Genomic DNA, 24,845 nt, shown 5'->3' with positions numbered 1-24,845 from the left:
AAGGCCTCTAAAGCTTTCTTTTCTGGGAGTAGGAAAACCGCTTTTAAAGCTGGAGCAGCAACAGCAAGTTTTGGCTTACATTGCAGACTCAGCCTCTAGCTCTTTTGCCTCCTCTTCTGAAACTGGTAAATGTAAAAGCAGCGCGTCGCTTGTGGATGTTCACGGTCAGGGACAAGTCGCTTCCTTGTCCTCCTCAGCAAAAACTACAACAAGAGAGAAGGATGCAGCAAGTGACACAACGGGTTACTCCATGGAGCTCTTTACACATACCGTCCCTGGCTTAGAAAGTGAAACACTTAACAGGCCATGCCCATTACAAGTAGATTCTGACATGGAGTGCACTGATGCACAGCCACAGCCAGAGTACTATGCTGCTCCTTTGACTCAGACCACCACATTGCCCTCTCAGGGTACTGATCCACAATCAGACCCTGATGAGACTATGTTGCCCCGCCACGAACGCTATACCACCGACCGACACAGTGACACAGACGAAGTTGCACACGAGCTCGAAGAGGAGGTAATAGATGACCCGGTTGTTGACCCCGATTGGCAGCCATTGGGGGAACAGGGTGCAGGCGGCAGTAGTTCAGAAGCGGAGGTGGAGGAGGGGCCGCAGCAGGCATCAACATCGCAACAGGTTCCATCTGCCGGGCCCCTATCTGGCCCAAAACGCGTGTCAAAGCCAAAACCTGTTGGAGGACAGCGTGGCCATCCGGTTAAAGCTCAGTCTGCAATCCCTGAAAAGGGATCCGATGCTAGGAAGAGTGCAGTCTGGCATTTTTTTAAACAACATCCAATTGATCAGCGCAAAGTCATTTGTCAAAAATGTTCAACTAGCTTAAGCAGAGGTCAGAATCTGAAAAGTCTCAATACTAGTTGCATGCATAGACACTTAACCACCATGCATTTTCAAGCCTGGACTAACTACCAAACGTCCCTTAAGGTTGTAGCACCCTCGGCCAATGAAGCTAGTCAGCAACGCAACATCCCTTCCGTCACTGTAAGGCCACCATTTTCCGCACCACCGGCAGTATCTGTGCAGGTTTCTTTGACAGCCAAAAGCAGTCAGGGTCCGGGAATCACCAGTTTTGTAGGAGGAAATATTGCATCTAGGGCACCGGCGGAAACAATTCCGTCTCCAACCGTCTCTCAGTCTGCCATGTCCACCGGCACACCCACAAGTTCCACGATCTCCATCTCTCCAGTTCAGCTCACACTACATGAGACTCTGGTTAGAAAAAGGAAGTACTTATCCTCGCATCCGCGTACACAGGGTTTTAACGCCCACATAGCTAGACTAATCTCGTTAGAGATGATGCCCTACCGGTTAGTTGAAAGCGAAGCTTTCAAAGCCCTGATGGAGTACGCTGAACCACGATACGAGCTACCCAGTCGACACTTTTTTTCAAGAAAAGCCATCCCAGCCCTGCACCAGCATGTTAAACAGCGCATCGTCCATGCACTCAGGCAATCTGTGAGTACAAAGGTGCACCTGACTACAGATGCATGGACCAGTAGGCATGGCCAGGGACGTTATGTGTCCATCACGGCACACTGGGTGAATGTGGTGGATGCAGGGTCCACAGGGGACATCAATTTTGGGACAGTTGTGCCTAGCCCACGGTCTAGGAAACAGTTGGCTGTAGGCGTTCGCACCCCCTCCTCCTCCTCCTCCTCGTCCTCCTGCAGAAGCTACAGCTCTTCCACAGACCGCAGTCGGCCAACCACTCCATCGGCAGATGACACTGTTGCACACCAGTTGTCCCATTATGGGCCAGCTACTGGCAAGCGTCAGCAGGCTGTATTGGCTATGAAGTGTTTGGGCGACAACAGACACACCACGGAAGTTCTGTCCGAGTTCTTGCAACAAGAAACGCAGTCGTGGCTGGGCACAGTAGATCTTGAGGCAGGCAAGGTAGTGAGTGATAACGGAAGGAATTTCATGGCTGCCATCTCCCTTTCCCAACTGAAACACATTCCTTGCCTGGCTCACACCTTAAACCTGGTGGTGCAGTGCTTATTGAAAACTTATCCTGGGTTCTCCGACCTGCTCCTCAAAGTGCGTGGACTTTGCTCACATATCCGACGTTCGCCTGTACACGCCAGCCGTATGCAGACCTATCAGCGGTCTTTGAACCTTCCCCAGCATCGCCTAATCATAGACGTTGCAACAAGGTGGAAATCAACACTGCACATGCTTCAGAGACTGTGCCAACAGAGGCGGACTGTTATGTTTTTGTGGGAGGATACACATACACGGGCAGGCAGTAGGATGGCAGACATGGAGTTGTCAGGTGTGCAGTGGTCCAAGATACAAGACATGTGTCAAGTCCTTCAGTGTTTTGAGGAATGCACACGGCTGGTTAGTACAGACAACGCCGTAATAAGCATGAGCATCCCCCTAATGCGTCTGCTGATGCAAAGTTTGACGCACATAAAGGAGCAGGCGTCTGCACCAGAGGAAGAGGAAAGCCTTGATGACAGTCAGCCATTGTCTGGTCAGGGCAGTGTACAGGACGAGGTAGCGGGCGAAGAGGAGGTGGAGGACGAGGAGGATGATGGGGATGAGTATATTTTTAATGCGGAAGCTTTCCCGGGGGCACTGGAAATTGGTTGCGTGGCAAGGCCGGGTTCTGTTTTTTGGAGGGACACAAGTGACGTAGATTTGCCTGAAACTGCCCCTCAACCAATCACAACCGGAGATTTGACAACTGGAACTTTGGCCCACATGGCGGATTATGCCTTACGTATCCTAAAAAGGGACACACGCATTACGAAAATGATGAACGATGACGATTACTGGTTGGCCTGCCTCCTTGATCCACGCTATAAAGGCAAATTGCAAAATATTATGCCACATGAGAACTTGGAACTAATATTAGCAACCAAACAATCAACTCTTGTTGATCGTTTGCTTCAGGCATTCCCAGCACACAGCGCACGTGATCGTTCTCACACGAGCTCCAGGGGGCAGCAGACTAGGAGTGTTAGGGGTGCACACATCAGAAGTGGCGTTGGACAGAGGGGTTTTCTGACCAGGTTGTGGAGTGATTTTGCTATGACCGCAGACAGGACAGGTACTGCTGCATCAATTGAAAGTGACAGGAGACAACATTTGTCCAGTATGGTTACTAACTATTTTTCATCCCTTATCGATGTTCTCCCTCAACCGTCATTCCCATTTGATTACTGGGCATCAAAATTAGACACCTGGCCAGAATTGGCAGAATATGCATTGCAGGAGCTTGCTTGCCCGGCAGCAAGTGTCCTATCAGAAAGAGTATTCAGTGCTGCAGGTTCAATATTAACCGAAAAAAGGACTCGTCTGGCTACCCAAAATGTTGACGATCTAACATTCATTAAAATGAACCACAACTGGATTTCGAAATCTTTTGCCCCACCTTGCCCGGCCGACAACTAGCTTTCCTATGAAAAGCTCTTACCTGTGGACTACTGTGAATTACTGTTCTAATGTCTAATTTTCTGCAGCTGATTGTCCAGCCTACGACATGTTTACACCTCACTAAATGGCCAAACTCCCCACACGGGGCCGTGGTATCGCGACTTGGCGCAAGCACCCGTGAGACTGCTGTTTGTCTGAAGAGGTGGGTGTGCTCGCTTTTGGTCGACGGCATTGCTACTGGTTCCCTCATAGTACAATAAAGTGTCTCTGGCGGTGGTGGTGCGCACCCAACGTCAGACACACTGTTGTAACATGAGGGGCCCTGGGCCTGTACCACCGGCCACAAGAGAGTTCACCCACCCCCAGGTCAAACATTGCTCTACCACTTCCACAGTTATCTCTCACACTTCCAGCAATGTTTAGTCTATGCGCTGACATCCTTCCATACCTGCCACTGACAATACCATTGTGTTAACATGTATGATGGTACTTAACATAGTCAGGGGCAGTGTCCTCTATTTACCACAGTAAATACTTTGCGCTAAATTATTAGGTCTGAAACAACGCAGAGGATCCCACCCCTGAACCTAATGATTGCACCCTTTTGTGTTTTTGTTTTGTTTTAATGCGAGACATTCACATTTATTTGTTGTTTTGGACTACTAACTGGCAGACACTCATTACAATCGGCCTCCGTTGACCAGACCACTGCTGCCCGTGTACCCCTGGAACCTATTTTACAGTGCCTACAGCCAGCCCATTTTATTATGTTAGGCCTTCGAAGCCTGTCTGCGGTCCCTCCTTCCACTAGGCCTCCACTGACCAGACCACTGCTGCCCGTGTACCCCTGGAACCAATTATAAAGTGCCTACAGCCAGCCCATTTTATTATGTTAGGCCTTCGAAGCCTGTCTGCGGTCCCTCCTTCCACTAGGCCTCCACTGACCAGACCACTGCTGCCCGTGTACCCCTGGAACCTATTTTACAGTGCCTACAGCCAGCCCATTTTATTATGTTAGGCCTTCGAAGCCTGTCTGCGGTCCCTCCTTCCACTAGGCCTCCACTGACCAGACCACTGCTGCCCGTGTACCCCTGGAACCTATTTTACAGTGCCTACAGCCAGCCCATTTTATTATGTTAGGCCTTCGAAGCCTGTCTGCGGTCCCTCCTTCCACTAGGCCTCCACTGACCAGACCACTGCTGCCCGTGTACCCCTGGAACCTATTATAAAGTGCCTACAGCCAGCCCATTTTATTATGTTAGGCCTTCGAAGCCTGTCTGCGGTCCCTCCTTCCACTAGGCCTCCACTGACCAGACCACTGCTGCCCGTGTACCCCTGGAACCAATTATAAAGTGCCTACAGCCAGCCCATTTTATTATGTTAGGCCTTCGAAGCCTGTCTGCGGTCCCTCCTTCCACTAGGCCTCCACTGACCAGACCACTGCTGCCCGTGTACCCCTGGAACCTATTTTACAGTGCCTACAGCCAGCCCATTTTATTATGTTAGGCCTTCGAAGCCTGTCTGCGGTCCCTCCTTCCACTAGGCCTCCACTGCCCAGACCACTGCTGCACGTGTACCCCTGGAACCAATTATAAAGTGCCTACAGCCAGCCCATTTTATTATGTTAGGCCTTCGAAGCCTGTCTGCGGTCCCTCCTTCCACTAGGCCTCCACTGACCAGACCACTGCTGCCCGTGTACCCCTGGAACCTATTTTACAGTGCCTACAGCCAGCCCATTTTATTATGTTAGGCCTTCGAAACCTGTCTGCGGTCCCTCCTTCCACTAGGCCTCCACTGACCAGACCACTGCTGCCCGTGTACCCCTGGAACCTATTATAAAGTGCCTACAGCCAGCCCATTTTATTATGTTAGGCCTTCGAAGCCTGTCTGCGGTCCCTCCTTCCACTAGGCCTCCACTGACCAGACCACTGCTGCCCGTGTACCCCTGGAACCAATTATAAAGTGCCTACAGCCAGCCCATTTTATTATGTTAGGCCTTCGAAGCCTGTCTGCGGTCCCTCCTTCCACTAGGCCTCCACTGACCAGACCACTGCTGCCCGTGTACCCCTGGAACCTATTTTACAGTGCCTACAGCCAGCCCATTTTATTATGTTAGGCCTTCGAAGCCTGTCTGCGGTCCCTCCTTCCACTAGGCCTCCACTGACCAGACCACTGCTGCACGTGTACCCCTGGAACCAATTATAAAGTGCCTACAGCCAGCCCATTTTATTATGTTAGGCCTTCGAAGCCTGTCTGCGGTCCCTCCTTCCACTAGGCCTCCACTGACCAGACCACTGCTGCCCGTGTACCCCTGGAACCTATTTTACAGTGCCTACAGCCAGCCCATTTTATTATGTTAGGCCTTCGAAGCCTGTCTGCGGTCCCTCCTTCCACTAGGCCTCCACTGACCAGACCACTGCTGCCCGTGTACCCCTGGAACCTATTATAAAGTGCCTACAGCCAGCCCATTTTATTATGTTAGGCCTTCGAAGTCTGTCTGCGGTCCCTCTTTCCACTAGGCCTCCACTGACCAGACCACTGCTGCCCGTGTACCCCTGGAACCAATTATAAAGTGCCTACAGCCAGCCCATTTTATTATGTTAGGCCTTCGAAGCCTGTCTGCGGTCCCTCCTTCCACTAGGCCTCCACTGACCAGACCACTGCTGCCCGTGTACCCCTGGAACCTATTTTACAGTGCATAGAGCCTATTTTTTTTATTTTAGTTAATATTAATAAAGCCAGGATGGACTACAATGTACCACGCTATGAGCTACCCAGTTGACAATTCTTTTGCGAGAAAAGCCATCCCACCCCTCCACCAGCATGTTAAAGACCGCATTGTCCTTGCATTCTGTCAATCTGTGAGTCCAAAGGTACACCTGACAACAGACACATGGACCTGTAGGCATGGCCACGGAAGGTTACGTGTCCTTTGTGGCTCAAGGGGTTAATGTATTGGATGCATGGTCCACAAAGGGGACAGCCTGCTAAGTCTGTCTGCAGTCCCTAATTCATGTTGTCCTCAACTGAATAAAGCTGAGCTTCTACCTTCTGCCTCTTATTAACTGCTGTTTTTTTAAAAAAAATTGGCTGTTCCGGCCTACTAAAGGTGTCTGCCCCTGCCTGGTGTTGTCCTCAACTGAATAAAGCTGTGCTTCAACCTTCTGTTCCAAACATACAACAAAAAACTGGTACAGTACAAAAATTGGCCACCAGCTCCAAAAACTTTCTCCTGCAAGTAGTTAACTGAAAGGTTTTTTTCCATTGAAAACACAGATATGGCATCCACCGAGTGTTGTCCTGTCGCGTCTTCTTTATATTATTGCCAAGAAGCTGCAACTGAATAAAGCTGTGCTTCAACCTTCTGTTCCAAATTACGATTTTTAAAAATGAAATTGGCTGTTCCGGCCTACTAAAGGTGTCTGCCCCTGCCTGGTGTTGTCCTCAACTGAATAAAGCTGTGCTTCAACCTTCTGTTCCAAACATACAACAAAAAACTGGTACAGTACAAAAATTGGCCACCAGCTCCAAAAACTTTCTCCTGCAAGTAGTTAACTGAAAGGTTTTTTTCCATTGAAAACACAGATATGGCATCCACCGAGTGTTGTCCTGTGGCGTCTTCTTTATATTATTGCCAAGAAGCTGCAACTGAATAATGCTGTGCTTCTACCTTCTGCCTCTTATTAACTGCTGTTTTTTTTAAAAATTGGCTGTTCTGGCCTACTAAAGGTGTCTGCCCCTGCCTGGTGTTGTCCTCAACTGAATAAAGCTGAGCTTCTACCTTCTGCCTCTTATTAACTGCTGTTTTTTTAAAAAATTGGCTGTTCCGGCCTACTAAAGGTGTCTGCCCCTGCCTGGTGTTGTCCTCAACTGAATAAAGCGGAGCTTCTACCTTCTGCCTCTTATTAACTGCTGTTTTTTTAAAAAATTGGCTGTTCCGGCCTACTAAAGGTGTCTGCCCCTGCCTGGTGTTGTCCTCAACTGAATAAAGCTGTGCTTCAACCTTCTGTTCCAAACATACAACAAAAAACTAATACAGTACAAAAATTGGCCACCAGCTCCAAAAACTTTCTCCTGCAAGTAGTTAACTGAAAGGTTTTTTTCCATTGAAAACACAGATATGGCATCCACCGAGTGTTGTCCTGTCGCGTCTTCTTTATATTATTGCCAAGAAGCTGCAACTGAATAAAGCTGTGCTTCAACCTTCTGTTCCAAATTACGATTTTTAAAAATGAAATTGGCTGTTCCGGCCTACTAAAGGTGTCTGCCCCTGCCTGGTGTTGTCCTCAACTGAATAAAGCTGAGCTTCTACCTTCTGCCTCTTATTAACTGCTGTTTTTTAAAAAAATTGGCTGTTACGGCCTACTAACGGTGTCTGCCCCTCCCTGGTGTTGTCCTCAACTGAACAAAGCGGAGCTTCCACATTCTGGCTTTCAGCCTATACTATCAGATATTAAACTGCATTTGGCCTACTAGTGTGGTTAGGCCCTTGAAACAGTGTCTGCTGCTCTTGGGTTTGCTACTCCACTGAACAAAGCAATGCCGCCTGTTTAGTCCTGTTACCAATTTTGAACCTCATTTAGCCTACTTTATTCTTTGGCCCTATATCTGTTTCCTCCTCATCCTGCCCATTGCCCAGCCACTGCTAGATGAGTCTGCTGGTACATTGACCTAGACCACTACATTCCCCTTGTACTCTACACAGCCAGAATCTGACCTTGCTTAAAGTAAGGTTCCCCTTCCCGCATGTTATACCACCTTACACAGGGACAAAGAGGAAGGTGCAGATGAAAGTGCAGGTTCCTTCATCAGGTGGGGGGGCATACTCGTTGGCGACGTCACTGGCACAAGGCCCCTCAGAGTACGCAAAAGTGTCGCTGCTGGTGGGAGGCGCCCCCGCCATGCAAACACACCGCCGTACTTTGAGGGGCCCTGTGCCAGTGCCAATGCGAACGAGTGGGCCCCCCCTGCTTGCTCAGGATCACAGCACTTGCAACGTTGAAATACTTACCTCTCCCTGCAACACCGCCGTGACATAGTCCGCATTTCCTGGGCCAACAAAAAACTTGAGCCAGCCCTACTCCCCCCACAACTTTTGCCAAATGACCCCCAATTTCCTATGCCCAACTATTATTATAAAGTTAATTAAGATTGACAAGCTTCAGAAACAAGAATGGATGTTTTTGGCATTAAAATGGGCACTGTAGGTGTTTTCCTGGCCTCCACTCACTGCCGACTATGCTTCCCCATTGACTTGCATTGGGTTTCGCGTTTCGGTCGATCCCCGACTTTTAGCGATAATCGGCCGACTGCACTCGACTCGACTCTGGACAAAGTCGGGTTTCACAAAACCCGACTCGATCTTAAAAAAATTAAAGTCACTCAACCCTATTGGCCAGTTGTACTGTTATGATCCGGTGACCTTGGAGCCGCATGAGAGACTTTCTCAGGAGTAGGTGGAAATCTGTACTGACCGCAAACCCTAAACTGACACCGCAACTAGAAGTAGCCGTGGGGTGTACCTAATATGTCCTAGACGCCTCGACACAGCCGGAGGACTAAATACCCCTATAGGTGGAAATGGGAATTCTATCTTGCCTCAGAGCAGAACCCCAAAGGATAGGCAGCCCCCCACAAATATTGACTGTGAGTATAAGAGGAAAGACACACGCAGGCAGAAAAACAGAATTTAGCAAAAGAGGCACTTCTAGCTAAATAGAAAAGGATAGGACAGAATTCTAAGCGGTCAGTATTAAAATCCTAAAAATATCCACAGCAGAAAATACAAATATACTGCATCTAACTAAAGACATAGCAAGTATATCTGCAACTCCTGAGAATCCAGCATGACTGAAAAATCCAAACAAAGTCTAAGCTGGACAAAAACACAATGAATTGCACTGAATTGCAAAGCACACTGCATGTGTGCACAGAGACAAAAAACCAGACACTTATCTTAGCTGAATTGGCAGCAGAGCATGAGGAACCAGGGAGAGATGCAATCCCTCTAAGAACAATGGACAACTGGCCAGGAGTAATGGATCCTGCACACCTAAATACCTAGTAAAGATGCAATCAGCAGAAACACCTGCCCAGGATTACAACCCCAAGACAACTGCACTACCACTAACAACCACCGGAGGGAGCCCAAGAGCAGAATTCTCAACATCCAGGTATGGGGGGATATCCCTCAGGAGACCATCCAATGCCTCTTTAGGAGCATGCCCAGGCGTGGTAGGGAGGTCATACAGGCACATGGAGGCAATACACACACAACTGACCATCATTTCCTTGGTCTTGAGGAATTTCCACTGAAGTTGGATCAGAATGTAATTTGATTTTCCACTTTGATTTTGAGTATCATTCCAAATCCATCTTCTGCTAGACAATGCACCAGTTCACAACTCACATGTTGCCCAAATGAAAGTATGCTCCTGTGGCTTTTAAATTCTACCACATCCCCCTTATTCACCCGACCTTGCACCATTGGACTTCCACTTCTTTCCAACAATGAAGTTATTTTTGAATGGCAAGCATTTTCCAGATGAGGAGACTCTGATTTCTGAAGTCACAAGCTGGTTTTTGGAGCAACCTGTTGACTTCTACAAGTGAAGTGTTTACAGTTATTTAAGGAGATGGGAGAAGTGTGTGTCCCTAGTTGGCACCTATGTAGAGAAGGACTAATAACCGTGCCAAGTTTCCTTGCTCTCTGTCCACAGGAAGTGAGTCAGGGGAAATCTTTAGTGAATGCCCCTTGTATATATACTGTATATATACATACATATATATATATAGTAGAAACACTACATTCAGTTGACTTCAGCTGTATGACTACTCAGACAGAACAGCAGGTTGTGCCCTATACCAGAAATTTGGGTATTGCATTACCCTTTTTTCATTTCTACAGCATACAGTAGGGGATAAAAGTATTTATTCAGCCACCAATTATGCAAGTTCTCCCACTTAAAAAGATGAGAGAGGCCTGTAATTGACATCATAGGTAGACCACAACTATGAAAGTCAAAGTGAGAAAACAATAAAGAAAATCAACTTGTCTGATTTGGCAAGATTTATTTTGCAAATTATGGTGGAAAATAAGTATTTGGTCACCTAAAAATAGGCAAGATTTCTGGCTCTCACAGACCAGAAACTTCTTCTTTAAGAGGCTCCTCTGACCTCCACTCATTACCTGTAGTAATGCAATAGGCAAGCAGCTTGGTGTGATTAAATCAACTGTGGGAACATTAATAAGGAAATGGAAGACATACAAGACCACTGACAATCTCCTGTGGGGTCACAATGATCACAAGAACAGTGAGCAAAAATCAGAGAACCACACTGGGGGACCTACTGAATGACCTGCATAGAGCTGGGACCACCGTAACAAAGACTACCATCGGTAACACAATACGCCGCCAGGGACTCAGAGCCTGCAGTGCCAGACATGTCCCCCTGCTTAAGCCAGTACATGTTCAGGCCTGTCTGAAGTTTGCTAGAGAGCATTTGGATTATCCAGAAGAGTATTTGGAAAATGTCATATGGTCTGATGAAACCAAAGTAGAACTCTTTGGTAGAATCAAAACGTGTCATATTTGGAGGAGACAGAATGCTGAGTTACATCTAGAGAATACAATATCTACTGTGAAGCATGGGAGTGGCAACATCATGCTTTGGGGCTGTTTCTCTGCAAAGGGACCAGGACAACTGATCCGTGTACATGAAAGAGTTAATGGGGCCATGTATCGTGAGAATTTGAATGCAAAACTCCTTCCATCAGCAAGGGCATTGAAGATGAAATGTGGATGGGTCTTTCAGCAAGATAGTGATCCCAAGCACACTGCCAGAGCAACAAAGTAGTGGCTTCGTAAGAAGCATATGAAGGTCCTGAAGTGGCCTAGCCAGTCTCCAGATCTCAACTCCATGAGTTGAATGTCCATGTTGCCCAGCCACAGGCCCAAAACATCACTGCTCTAAAGGAGATCTGAATGGAGGAATTGGCCAACATACCACCAACAGTGTATGCCAACCTTGTGAAGACTTACAGAAAATGTTTGACCACTGTCATTGCCAACAAAGAATATATAACAAAATATTGAGATGAACTTTTGTTAATGACCAAATATTACATATACGTACACACTCGAGTATAAGCCGACCCAAGTATAAGCCGAGGCACCTAATTTTGCCATGGAACACTGGGTAAGCTTATTAACTTATATATAAGTATAAGCTAGGTATACATTGTCCTCTCATCCCTGTCCTGCTATACATGGCTTCCTCGTCCTGTCCTGCTATGTGTGGCTCCCCCCATCCTGTACTACTTTGTGTGGCTCCCCCTGTCGTATACATGGCTCCCCCAATCCTGCATGGCTCGGCTCCCCCGATCTGCATGGCTCAGCTCCCCTGTTCCCGCATGGCTCGGCTCCCCCAGTCCCGCATGGCTTGGCTCCCCCAGTCCCACATGGCTTTGCTCCCCCGGTCCCGCATGGCTCACATACCCCCATCCTATTCACACTCCTCATGCCGTCACTGCATCTCCGTTGTCCTGGCACTGCAGCTCTTCCTGTGCTCAGCGTTCACGTGGTACCGCTCATTAAGGTAATGAATATACGTTCCATGCCTATGGGAGTGGAGACGCGTCCATATTCATTACCTTAACGAGTGGTACCACGTGACCGCTCACTGGGACAGAGATGCAGCGATGGAGATGCAGAGACGGCGCGAGGAGGTTGAGTATGATGTCTTCTGCTAGCCGGCAGGTGCAGCTGTCACTGTGCCACAGCCGCCGGCTCCTGCCCCTGCTCCTCTGTTCCCCCTCCCCCGCCGGCTTTGTGGACAATGACTCATGTATAAACCGAGGGGGACGTTTTCAGCACAAAAAAATGTGCTGAAAATCTTGGCTTATTCATGTGTATATACAGTACTTATTTTCCATCATAATTTGCAAAACAAGTCTTGAAAAATCCGACAAGGTGATTTTCTGGATTTGTTTTCTCATTTTGACTCTCATAGTTGTGGTCTACCTAGGATGTCAGTTACAGGCCTCTCATCTTTTTAAGTGGGAGAACTTGCACAATTGGTGGCTGACTAAATACCTTTTTCCCCACTGCATGTAACAGTAGGGATTTAATGTCTGATTAAAGTGGTTGCCCAGTCTGAAATGACAAGTCTGCAGTCGCTCTATATGACTGCAGACTTGTGGATCCTTCGAGCACCTGCACTGTGTGTTATGAGGATTCTCTGGTGTCAGTGCCGGGAATGGTAGTCAGGCCACTGCAAGTACGTGATATACATCCTCTCAGCCAGAATCTGACATGGGCTTGGTCACATTTCTGTGTACCTTTGCAGACTGAGTAGTCCGCGCAGTTTCACAGAGACATGTCTGATTGTGATCCAAGTCTTGGATCAATCTCACCAATGCAAGTCTATGGACATATGAAAAAAATCGGACAGCTCTCCAATGCCACCCATGTGCTGTCCATTTTTCACCTACTGTTTAGTATGAAAAGCTTGAGAAATCTAGATAGGTCTTTTTTCTACCAGAACTACAGGTCCTTCTCAAAAAATTAGCATATAGTGTTAAATTTCATTATTTACCATAATGTAATGTAATGTAATGTAATGATTACAATTAAACTTTCATATATTATAGATTCATTATCCACCAACTGAAATTTGTCAGGTCTTTTATTGTTTTAATACTGATGATTTTGGCATACAACTCCTGATAACCCAAAAAACCTGTCTCAATAAATTAGCATATTTCACCCGGCCAATCAAATAAAAGTGTTTTTTAATAACAAACAAAAAAACCATCAAATAATAATGTTCAGTTATGCACTCAATACTTGGTCGGGAATCCTTTGGCAGAAATGACTGCTTCAATGCGGCGTGGCATGGAGGCAAGCAGCCTGTGACACTGCTGAGATGTTATGGAGGCCCAGGATGCTTCAATAGCGGCCTTAAGCTCATCCAGAGTGTTGGGTCTTGCGTCTCTCAACTTTCTCTTCACAATATCCCACAGATTCTCTATGGGGTTCAGGTCAGGAGAGTTGGCAGGCCAATTGAGCACAGTAATACCATGGTCAGTAAACCATTTACCAGTGGTTTTGGCACTGTGAGCAGGTGCCAGGTCGTGCTGAAAAATGAAATCTTCATCTGCAGCGCCCCAGAGTCCTGGTCGTTGCAGTACTGTGGCTCCGCCACTAAGGGGAGCTATGGTGCGTCTGATGGCACTGAAGGAGTTCATCTGATCAGGTATCACAGACACCAATACATTTCACAGTCGGGCCTCCGGGGGGAGCTAAGGGTTCTATTCACTAGGCCACTCCCCACCATAGTGGGTAAACTGGGGGTCAGGCAGGAAGTTAGATCAGAAAGCTGACTGGGTTGGAACCAGGCAACACCTTGTGGCAGAGGGTGTTGTGGGGGAAGATACAGTAGGGTCTCTGCCAGGGGTGGGATCCTGGCAGAGGCTTGGCAACTTGAAAGAACGTAACGGGACCGTGCCTGCTCAGGATAGCGGCGGTGCCCAAGGAAGGATTAGAAGCGAGATAGATTGTGCTGAGTGAGAAACGAGATCACGCAAAAGGAGAAATACCAGTAGGGGTCGTGCTGTAAGACTGAAGCAACACTCTACTGAGGCGCACTACCGGTGGCCGGAACGCCGAGGGAGTATCATAATATCTAGCTTCAAGCAATACTCTAAACAGCGGCAGGACAGTCAGTCTAAGGCGGGCTGTCTAACTTAAATCACCTATGCAGTCTTGGGGGGCAACTTGTGGAGAGGGGCGACTCTAGGGTCCCGGAAGAGCTCCAAGCCTACCCGTCAAACGGGTGCCGTCCCAACCAGGACATCAGGGAGGGACGGAGGATTAGCAGAACATCATCTAATCGAGTTGTGAGGGAACTTAAGAAACAGACACAACAGTTGTGGGGACTTTCCGTAAGCACAGCAGGGAAGGACTACAACACATAGCGCTAGAAGGAAGGCACAGATTTCCACCTGTGAAGAGAACTTTGGAGGTGCCATTGGACCGGCCGGACTTGCGCAGCCTGGTGAACCGTGTTCTGGACTGAGGACTCAGAGATCTTCAGTAAAGAGGTAAAGAGACTGCAACCTGGTGTCCTCGTTATTTAACCGCGACCTGCACCCCACAACTGCACCGCACCATCACAGCTTCACCACCACCGTCATCCGTCACCTCATTCACTGTGCGCCCCTCGGCAGGATCACGGACTGGGCCTAGCCACCGTGACAACCCCAGAGCAGAGACTCAGAGGCCCGGTACCGGGTACCCCTCGGCCCTGCGGCAGTGGGGGTGCTACAACTTGGCGTCACGAACAGGATCTACTTAAGCTTGAAAAATCAGGTCATGTGTGACTTGGAACTGTTATTTATCGTGCTTGGACTGTGCTTTATTACAAGGACTGTGTGTTGCCACTTGCCGCCAGAAGTTCCCGCCAAAACCGCCGCCATTACAGTGCTAAGGAGAGTGCAGGAGAAGAAGAAGGGCGTGGAAGTGGGCGTGAACAAGCTGAAGAGCGCGAAAGACAATGGCCGCCCAGTCTAAATATCTCGGCCCCTTGAGGACGTGTCCGTCAGCAGCCGAGATCCGCCTCCTGATCCTCAATGGTGGGCAGAGACAAAGAAAACGAAACCGCCCACAAAGGAGAGAGCGGGAAAAGGACCAGGAAGAAGGAGTGAGCGACATGGAGGACGCCATGGCGAGCCGCCCGGAGCCGGAGCGTGGGGTCGGAGCAGAGGACTCCCCCAGCCACCCGGAGGGGCACCGCAACCAGGCCTCCACCGCTGATGCTGAATTCCTGCAGGCCGGAGTGGACGAGCTCGGCGACCGACCCCAGCGGGCGCAGCTGAGCACTGAGGCCGGGTGGAAGAAGGCCATCATCAGGAGCCTCACCAGACATCTGTCGGCAGCCTCATCTGGTCCGGAGCAGGAAAGAAGTTCCAGCGCTCCGAAGCCAGAAGGCAAGGCCCTGCCGGAAAGCGAGATGCTGCAAACGGAGATGACAACGCCGCAGCGCAAGGCCCCGCAACCAGCGTTCCAGATCCCAGCGGAGGCAGAGCAGACCGGCACCGGAGGGACCACGTCTGAAGCAGGTATGAAGGACGACCCTGCCCTGACGACCGACACCACTCCAGTGACTGCTAGTGCCACAGCTGCTGATTCCGTTCCAGTGACTGATCTTGCAGCAGCCGCTACCTCTGCTGCAGCAAATGCCCATACTCAAGCTGCGTGGACCTCCATCGCTGCGCATGATTTAACTGTACATGAAAGACGCATTAACGGCGTTTGTCCAGCACTGGGTGTAACCCTGGACCTCACTTTGCCCAGGCCAAGAAGGGTTAAGTGCCAGGTGCAGCCCTGGAAGCCGTCCAACTAAACCTCGGAAACCTGAAACTGTACATAGTTAACTGTTTGTTTCCCTGCTTTTTGCTGCTTTAAACCCGACTAGGGTTAACTCTTAAAGGGATCCCTTTGTTTACCCGGGATCCCTTCCTCTGCTTTTGCTTTTGTTTCTTGTTTCCTCATTGTTGAAAAGAACTGCTGAATCATGAACAGTGCATGATACAAACTGCTTGTAAATAGTTTGCACCTTCTTAAAGGGGCTTCTTACTGGTTTTACTTAAAGAAGGACTCTTTGTGAAGATACCACACTGGAACCTTTGTTGAGTACGGACTGGTAGCCTGAGAAGGCGTGCTACCTCATAGAGACTTAGTCCCCTCTTAAAGGGGATGTTCATTTGTCGCACTTAAACGATGATATTGCTTTAAGATAAGTAGCAATAATGTTTTGACACAAGAAAATGATGATAATGTTTACATGAGTGAGTTATATGTGTTCAACTAGTTAATTGTGAAGAAATGCTGATGATGTTCTCTAAAAGGAAAAGTGAAAGATAGCAGAAGGATGCAGTGGGCCCGTAGGGGTAGACGTGGTGTCCAGCATGCATGTTAGTGAGAAAAATAATGAGAAGGTTTGATGTTGTGTAAAGAAAATGGTTAATTACGTTGATAGATAATAAGGATAGAAGGTAAACCCTGAGTCCTCATAGGAGCCATACAGAGATGGCTCAGCGCTCTTAAACTGAAAGTAATGTTATGTTCTATACTGTGTATAGTAGTTGAAAAGACAGAAGGCTCGGGCTGAAAGGAGCGGTCCTGTAAGAAAGGAGAGGCAGTAGGTCTGGCGCCGTTAGGACAGGCGGTCCTGCAGATTTAAAGAAGGAGAATGAAAAAGTTAAATTACCTTATAATGTGATTATAGGAAGGTCTTTGGTGGATTTAGAGTGTATGTCCTTAAAGGCAATGTTAAATTATTATTCAACAATTTTGCAATTAGTAGAATACCCGGTTGGGTAAGAAAAGTTATTTGTAGCATGTTGCTATGATATTTAACCACGTTTGTAACGTTCAAGTGTCCTTACCTCCCATAAAGGGAAGCCTGTTTAAATATGCTTATTGTTATTACACTCAACAAAACTGTATGTCTTTTTGCTAACTTGTATTGTTGTTTTCTTCCCAGTCCCGGAGTACTGTGTTTAACCAGGGGGGAGTGCAGCGCCCCAGAGTCCTGGTCGTTGCAGTACTGTGGCTCCGCCACTAAGGGGAGCTATGGTGCGTCTGATGGCACTGAAGGAGTTCATCTGATCAGGTATCACAGACACCAATACATTTCACAGTCGGGCCTCCGGGGGAGCTAAGGGTTCTATTCACTAGGCCACTCCCCACCATAGTGGGTAAACTGGGGGTCAGGCAGGAAGTTAGATCAGAAAGCTGACTGGGTTGGAACCAGGCAACACCTTGTGGCAGAGGGTGTTGTGGGGGAGGATACAGTAGGGTCTCTGCCAGGGGTGGGATCCTGGCAGAGGCTTGGCAACTTGAAAGAACGTAACGGGACCGTGCCTGCTCAGGATAGTGGCGGTGCCCAAGGAAGGATTAGAAGCGAGATAGATTGTGCTGAGTGAGAAACGAGATCACGCAAAAGGAGAAATACCAGTAAGGGTCGTGCTGTAAGACCGAAGCAACACTCTACTGAGGCGCACTACCGGTGGCCGGAACGCCGAGGGAGTATCATAATATCTAGCTTCAAGCAATACTCTAAACAGCGGCAGGACAGTCAGTCTAAGGCGGGCTGTCTAACTTAAATCACCTATGCAGTCTTGGGGGGCAACTTGTGGAGAGGGGCGACTCTAGGGTCCCGGAAGAGCTCCGAGCCTACCCGTCAAACGGGTGCCGTCCCAACCAGGACATCAGGGAGGGACGGAGGATTAGCAGAACATCATCTAATCGAGTTGTGAGGGAACTTAAGAAACAGACACAACAGTTGTGGGGACTTTCCGTAAGCACAGCAGGGAAGGACCACAACACATAGCGCTAGAAGGAAGGCACAGATTTCCACCTGTGAAGAGAACTTTGGAGGTGCCATTGGACCGGCCGGACTTGCGCAGCCTGGTGAACCGTGTTCTGGACTGAGGACTCAGAGATCTTCAGTAAAGAGGTAAAGAGACTGCAACCTGGTGTCCTCGTTATTTAACCACGACCTGCACCCCACAACTGCACCGCACCATCACAGCTTCACCACCACCGTCATCCGTCACCTCATTCACTGTGCGCCCCTCGGCAGGGTCACGGACTGGGCCTAGCCACCGTGACAACCCCAGAGCAGAGACTCAGAGGCCCGGTACCGGGTACCCCTCGGCCCTGCGGCAGTGGGGGCGCTACACATCTCCATAAAGCATTTCAGCCGATGGAAGCATGAAGTGCTCCAAAATCTCCTGATAGCTAGCTGCATTGACCCTGCCCTTGATGAAACACAGTGGACCAACACCAGCAGCTGACATGGCACCCCACACCATCACTGACTGTGGGTACTTGACACTGGACTTCAGGCATTTTGGCATTTCCTTCTCCCCAGTCTTCCTCCAGACTCTGGCACCTTGATTTCCGAATGACATGCAAAATTTGCTTTCATCAGAAAAAAGTACTTGGGACCACTTAGCAACAGTCCAGTGCTGCTTCTCTGTAGCCCAGGTCAGGCGCTTCTGCCGCTGTTTATGGTTCAAAAGTGGCTTTACCTGGGGAATGCGGCACCTGTAGCCCATTTCCTGCACACGCCTGTGCACGGTGGCTCTGGATGTTTCCACACCAGACTCAGTCCACTGCTTCCTCAGGTTCCCCAAGGTCTGGAATCGGTCCTTCTCCACAATCTTCCTCAGGGTCCGGTCACCTCTTCTCGTTGTACAGCGTTTTCTGCCACATTGTTTCCTTCCAACAGACTTACCATTGAGGTGCCTTGATACAGCACTCTGGGAACAGCCTATTTGTTGAGAAATTTCTTTCTGGGTCTTACCCTCTTGCTTGAGGGTGTCAATGATGGCCTTCTTGACATCTGTCAGGTCGCTAGTCTTACCCATGATGGGGGTTTTGAGTAATGAACCAGGCAGGGAGTTTTTAAAAGCCTCAGGTATCTTTTGCATGTGTTTAGAGTTAATTAGTTGATTCATAAGATTAGGGTAATAGGTCGTTTAGAGAACCTTTTCTTGATATGCTAATTTATTGAGACAGGTTTTTTGGGTTATCAGGAGTTGTATGCCAAAATCATCAGTATTAAAACAATAAAAGACCTGACAAATTTCAGTTGGTGGATAATGAATCTATAGTATATGAAAGTTTAATTGTAATCATTACATTATGGTAAATAATGAAATTTAACACTATATGCTAATTTTTTGAGAAGGACCTGTAGATGAAGCTCTGACCAAACTCTGATAGTAAAAATTGACCAAACTTTTATTAAAAACGCTTATAAAAACCGGATCACTGACACCTGGGTGAGCCCTTATTACATTTTGCTTTTTGGAGAGGTGTGCAATTTATTCAGTTAACTAAAGAGAAAACATTAATGAAACTGTGACATCGCTTGTATCTACCGGTGAGGGCCATCAATATTACGAGAACAGATTTGTCTTTGCGTCTCCTATTAGTAACCATAAATCCATGGCTTTCATTATACATGGAGGTTTTTTGTTCCCTTTTTTCAGTCTTGTCATGGCTTTATTGCTGTGCGGTATCTGATTGTTGTGACCTTACACTCATTTACATTACTGCCGCTGCAAGAGTTTATTCTGGTACTTCCAAACCGCGTGACCTCTACGGGAATAAAGCAAAGGCCACCAGCGACATTCTGTTCAAGGGGAATCGATAAAGCAAACAGCGGACAAATCTCTCATATTAAGCACTTTGACAGCTGGCAGCTCTCTGCACATATTCCATTCATACTTATATCACCTACTTTAACATAGAGCTTTTGCTTTTTTTTGCTTTTTTTTCTGTACAATGATGCTACTGGCGTAGAAAATGGAAATGTTACGGGATTGGAGCTAAGGAAATAAATAACGTAAAGCTCTCCAATTTCGTATTCGCTTAACAAATCTGTCACTCAGATTCCCATGGCATCCGGGCTGTAACACATAAACTACATCACATTATGGCTGACAGCATTTCCCTGAATTAATTCAGCGATTCTTTGTTTATATGCCTGGGTTGATTGAATTTTTTTTTTCCCTTCTCTTAAAATGTCTTATTTTATTTTCCTAGTTTGGGACACCTGTCTTAATAGAAAATATCACAGAAGAGCTGGATCCAATCTTGGAGCCCGTACTGCTGAGACAGACATTTAAACAGAATGGAGTGGAATACATCCGGCTTGGGGAGTCTGTTATTCATTACAGCAGGGATTTTAAACTCTATATGACCACCCGCCTCCGAAATCCTCATTACCTTCCTGAAGTGTCTGTCAAAGTATGTTTTCCTCCTGCTAGCCACTGAACAAGGAAATTATAGGAATTAGTAAAATTGGTAGAAATGCAAATACATTGGGGATAATGAATGAAGCACTGTGAAGTTATAATTGGACAGCGGAATTGTTTTCCCATTTCTAATAGTATTATTCTCCTATTTATGTGGATGTCAAAATAATACAGCTGTGCCATAGCACCGACAGGATGTGAGAGGATATTTTTTTTCTATTCTAATTAGATTTTCGAGCTGCTATTGCTTTTCACAGCTAGCTGCTTCTTTTAGCAGATAATACAGTGAAAACATGATCATTTACCAAGGACTAGATATTTGTCTTGCGTGAATACACATTAAAAAGCTGCACTGTATTGTTGAACACCGTAAAATATTATGAATATACACTATAATATTTTACTTAATTGACTGCAAGGTAATCCTTGTGGAATGTATTTACACTGTGTTTACAGTGAAAAACTGTAGACTAATATATGTATTTTATGTCCTTGCCATGAAATCTTACCATTTCTAGAGGGGGATATTTAAAGGGAATCCGTGAACAAGTTTTTACTATGTAATCTGAGAGCTGCATAATATAGGAGCTGAAACCATGATTACAAGGATGTGTCACTTATTAGGCTGTGTGTTGTAGCCTCAATACAACCAGTATTTTATAAGCAGGATATTATCATTACAGGACTACGTCTTGCATGCCAGGCAGTTAGGCAAATCTGTCTAACCCCGCCCCCCACCACTGATTGTCAGCTTGCTGACAATTCACAGTGGTCCCAAAAAGCTGCCAGTCAGGAGTGTGGACAGGGATATACATAGCGCAAAAGTCTTAGCTCTGCTGCATGTACATCAGACAAATAAAGATTCTATGAAAACTACACCAGGCAGCCCAGTAAGTGACACATCCCTGGAGTCAGGCTTTATAGCCCTATATTATGCTGCTGTACTATTATTTAGAAAAAAAACTGCTGACTAGAGAACTTAAATGTTCAGGGTTTGTTTCTGAGAATTAGAGTCCAGCGCAAAAAAAACGAACATGGACTTCTCCCGAAGTAGTTGCAAAGTTCAGAGTTTCAGGGGAAGTCCGTTGCAGAGAGAGGTCATTTTTGTCCAGATCCAATGGAGTTCGGATTGAGTTTCGGATACAGTTCTGTTACCCAAATCAAACTATGTACTAAAGTTTGGGCAGATACCAGAACCAGAACATCCCTACTGCTGACAGAATCCCTTTAAATCACTCTGTTTTCATGTATGACACCGTTCTAACTTTCACCATTACTCTCGGATTAGTGTGGGTCTGATTGCCAGGTTCCCTATAATTCTTAAAATAAATGTCTCCTCCACAGTTTTTGGTAGCAAATACCTGCTCCAATCAAACTGGTGCACGGGGAAATGCAACAAAGGCCCATTCACTTAATTGAAAATTGTATTGTAGCTCCTTAAGGTGTATAAAGCGGGCTTCTGCCCAATTATTGTCAGGATTAGCAGAGGTCTCGGAGGTTGGACTCCATCTCTACTTGAGATGTAAAACTTTCGGCTTGTGGTTTTATGGGTACTAAGCTGTGAAAGGCTTTTCTGTATCCTAATTTACTCTACACTTATCATGATCATTGATCTTATAAGTATATAAATTGTAATAAAATCATTAAAGGTAATTTGTCACAAGATATATGCTGCCCATACCACGGACCTGAATAGGTAATTGCAGTCAGGTATATAATTTTTTGAATTGCAAATGCTTTTAAGAGAAAACTTACCGTAGTTTGAAAACCTGGACAGCGACTATAGGGAGAGACATGACTAATCTGGAGCAGTCCCTGGTCAGCTTCTCCACATCTCATTTCTGTTTATTGATAGGTATCTCCCATATGTGTATATAGGAACAGACCAGTCAATCAATGGAATGGGGCAGAGAGAAGCCATGCGAGGGCCACATCTGACTAGTCCGGTCTCTCCCTATACTCTCCAGCTAGCTTTTGAAACATTGTTTTGTCTGAAATGCTGAGGTGTTTCAGAGAAAGAGATTCCTGGCTGCAATCACGCAGCCAGGCCCTGAGTCATATTGCCTGTGATTCAGGCAGCATGAATCTTGTGACAGATTTTCTTTAACATATACAGTGGGGAAAATAAGGATTTGATACATTGACGATTTTGCAAGTTTTCCCAACTACAAAGAATGGAGCGATGTCTAATTTTTATCATAGATACACTTTAACTGTGAAAGTCAGAATCTAAAAATAAAAACCAGAAAATCACATTGTATGATTTTTAAATACTTAAATTTAATTTTTTTTGCATGAAATGAGTATTTGATCACCTACCAACCAGCAAGAATTCTGGTAGTTTTTCTTCAAGAAACCTTCCTACTTTGCACTCATTACTTGTATAAATTGCACCTGATTGAACTTGCTACCTGTATAAAAGACACCTGTCTCCACACTCATTCAATCACACTCCAACCTTTCCACCATGGCCAAGACCAAAGAGCTAAGGACACCAGGGGCAAAATTGTAGTCCAGGACAATAGTCAAGCAGCTTGGTGAGAAGGCAACTGTTGGCACAATCATTAGAAAATTTAAGAAACACAAGATGACTGTCAATCTTCCTCGGTCTTGGGTTCCATGCTCCTCCTCGTGGGGTAAGGATGATTCTGAGAAAGGTTAGGAATCAGAGCAGAACAATACAGAAAGACCTGGTCAATGACCTGAAGAGAGCTGGGACCACAGTATCAAACATTACCATTAGTAACACACTACGCCATCATGAATTAAAATCCTGTAGGGCACTCCAGCTCCCCCTGCCATGCCAGCACATGTACAGGCCAGTTTGAAGTTCACCAGTGACTACCTAGATGATCCAGAGGAGGCATGGAAGAAGGTCATGTGGTCAGATGAAATTAAAACAGAACTTTTTGGTATCAACTCCATTCGCTGTGTTTGGAGGAAGGATGAGTACAACCCTAAGAACACCATCCCAACTGTGAAGCATGGTGGGAGAAACATCATACTTTAGGTATGCTTTTCTGCAAAGGGAACAGGATGACTGCATCGTATTGAAGAGAGGATGAATGGGGTCATTTGTCGTGAGATTTTGGCTAACAACCTGCTTCTCTCAGGAAGACAATTAAAGATGGGTCATGGCTAGGTCTTCCAGCATGACAATACCCTAGAAAACACAGCAAGGGCAACTAAGGAGTGGCTCTGTAAGAAGCATTTCAAGGTCCTGGAGTGGCCTAGCCAGTCTCCAAACCTGAACACAATAGTAAGTCTTTGGAGGGAGCTGAAACTCAATGTTGCACAGCAACAGCCCCGAAACCCAAATTTCCAGAGAAGATCTGTATAGAGAAGTGGGCCAAAATCCCTGCTGCAGTCAAGAACTATGAGAAATGTCTGAAATGCAAATTAATTATGTAAAAATCATACAATGTGATGTTCTGGATTATTTTTTAACATTCTGTCTCTCACAGTTGAAGTGCACCTCTGCATTCTTTGTAGGTGGGAAAACTTGCAAAATCGGCAGTGTATCAAATATTTATTTTCCCCACTGTATAATCACAATGAGGAATTCTACATTAAGCGTTCATAAAGAGTAATAAACTCAAATATGTATCCACATTCGGTTGTAAATTCAGTTAAATGTAGAGACATATTCAGTGGAATCTAAAGGTCAATGTCAATCTCATAAATAAGAACAGACAGAACATGAAACAAGAACAAATAAACAAAATCCACAATGATATGTATGAATTTTAGACATGATTGGATCGATCTCCAGCTAATCAAATTTGAGTCGAATTTCCTGAAGTTAGCGGGTCCCTGTGAATTCAGTTTTGATTCGATTTGTGCAGATTGGCCAAAAAAGAAACTGCATGTCACCATTTCATATACAAGAGTCACAAAGTGAGCTAAAGATGACAGGCGCAGCCAGATGTGCTTCCCCATAATGCCTTGCAGCTATCACATCATGTGATCTAACAAAGCTAAACATGGGTCACTATCACAGCCAGTATAAAAGCTGATGGCTGGCCAAGAAGCGCCAATTCAGAACACACAGCTTGTTCCACATACAGACAGAAAAAGGAACACTACCCCTTGGATCTTAGTCAGACGCCTCTCACCCAGCTAAACCAGATATCACACTTTGTGCTGGCGAGAGGAAGTACCCTGAAACACAGTGTCTCCAAATTGAGATTTTAGTCTTGGCTTTTATCCTATGTGTCAAGGCTCATTAGAGAGTCAATATTGACTGTTAGGATTGCTACTTCCTATAGGTGGCACTAGAGTTCTAGACCAGTTCCTCTCTTAAGAGACAATTTGCATATTTCCCAGAGGAGCATTGTGGCTTAAAAGTCTCCTCACTTCGATATGTCAGGCTTGACATGTTGCTATAAGCAAGGAGAAACGATACTTCTTGGATCCAGGTCATACGCCTCTCACCCGGCCAAACCAGATCTCCACTTTGCACTGATGAGGGGCAGTTCCCCAAAACACAGTGTCTGCAAATTGAGATTCTGGTTTTGTCTTTTATCCTAAGTCATGTAGCAAGGCTCGTTAGAGAGTTGATATTAACTTTTAGGATTGCTACTTCCTATAGGTGGCACTAGAGTT

The 24,845-nt window shown here is 46.5% G+C and overlaps 1 protein-coding gene across 1 annotated transcript in view; it reads left to right on the top strand.

Annotated features, from left to right (window-relative positions):
* The window catches only part of LOC143775062 (dynein axonemal heavy chain 3-like), a 2,972,411-nt gene that overhangs the window by 2,647,234 nt on the left and 300,332 nt on the right, over positions 1–24,845 (top strand). The window contains exon 65 of the mRNA XM_077262897.1: positions 20,029–20,232. Within this exon, the coding sequence (XP_077119012.1) occupies positions 20,029–20,232 (204 nt within the window). The remainder of the gene's footprint in view (positions 1–20,028; positions 20,233–24,845) is intronic.

This window comes from Ranitomeya variabilis, chromosome 5, assembly GCF_051348905.1.
Source record: "Ranitomeya variabilis isolate aRanVar5 chromosome 5, aRanVar5.hap1, whole genome shotgun sequence".
Lineage (NCBI taxonomy): Eukaryota > Metazoa > Chordata > Amphibia > Anura > Dendrobatidae > Ranitomeya > Ranitomeya variabilis.
The sequence above is the reverse complement of the archived record's forward strand: the minus strand, read 5'-3'. Positions and strand labels throughout refer to the sequence as shown.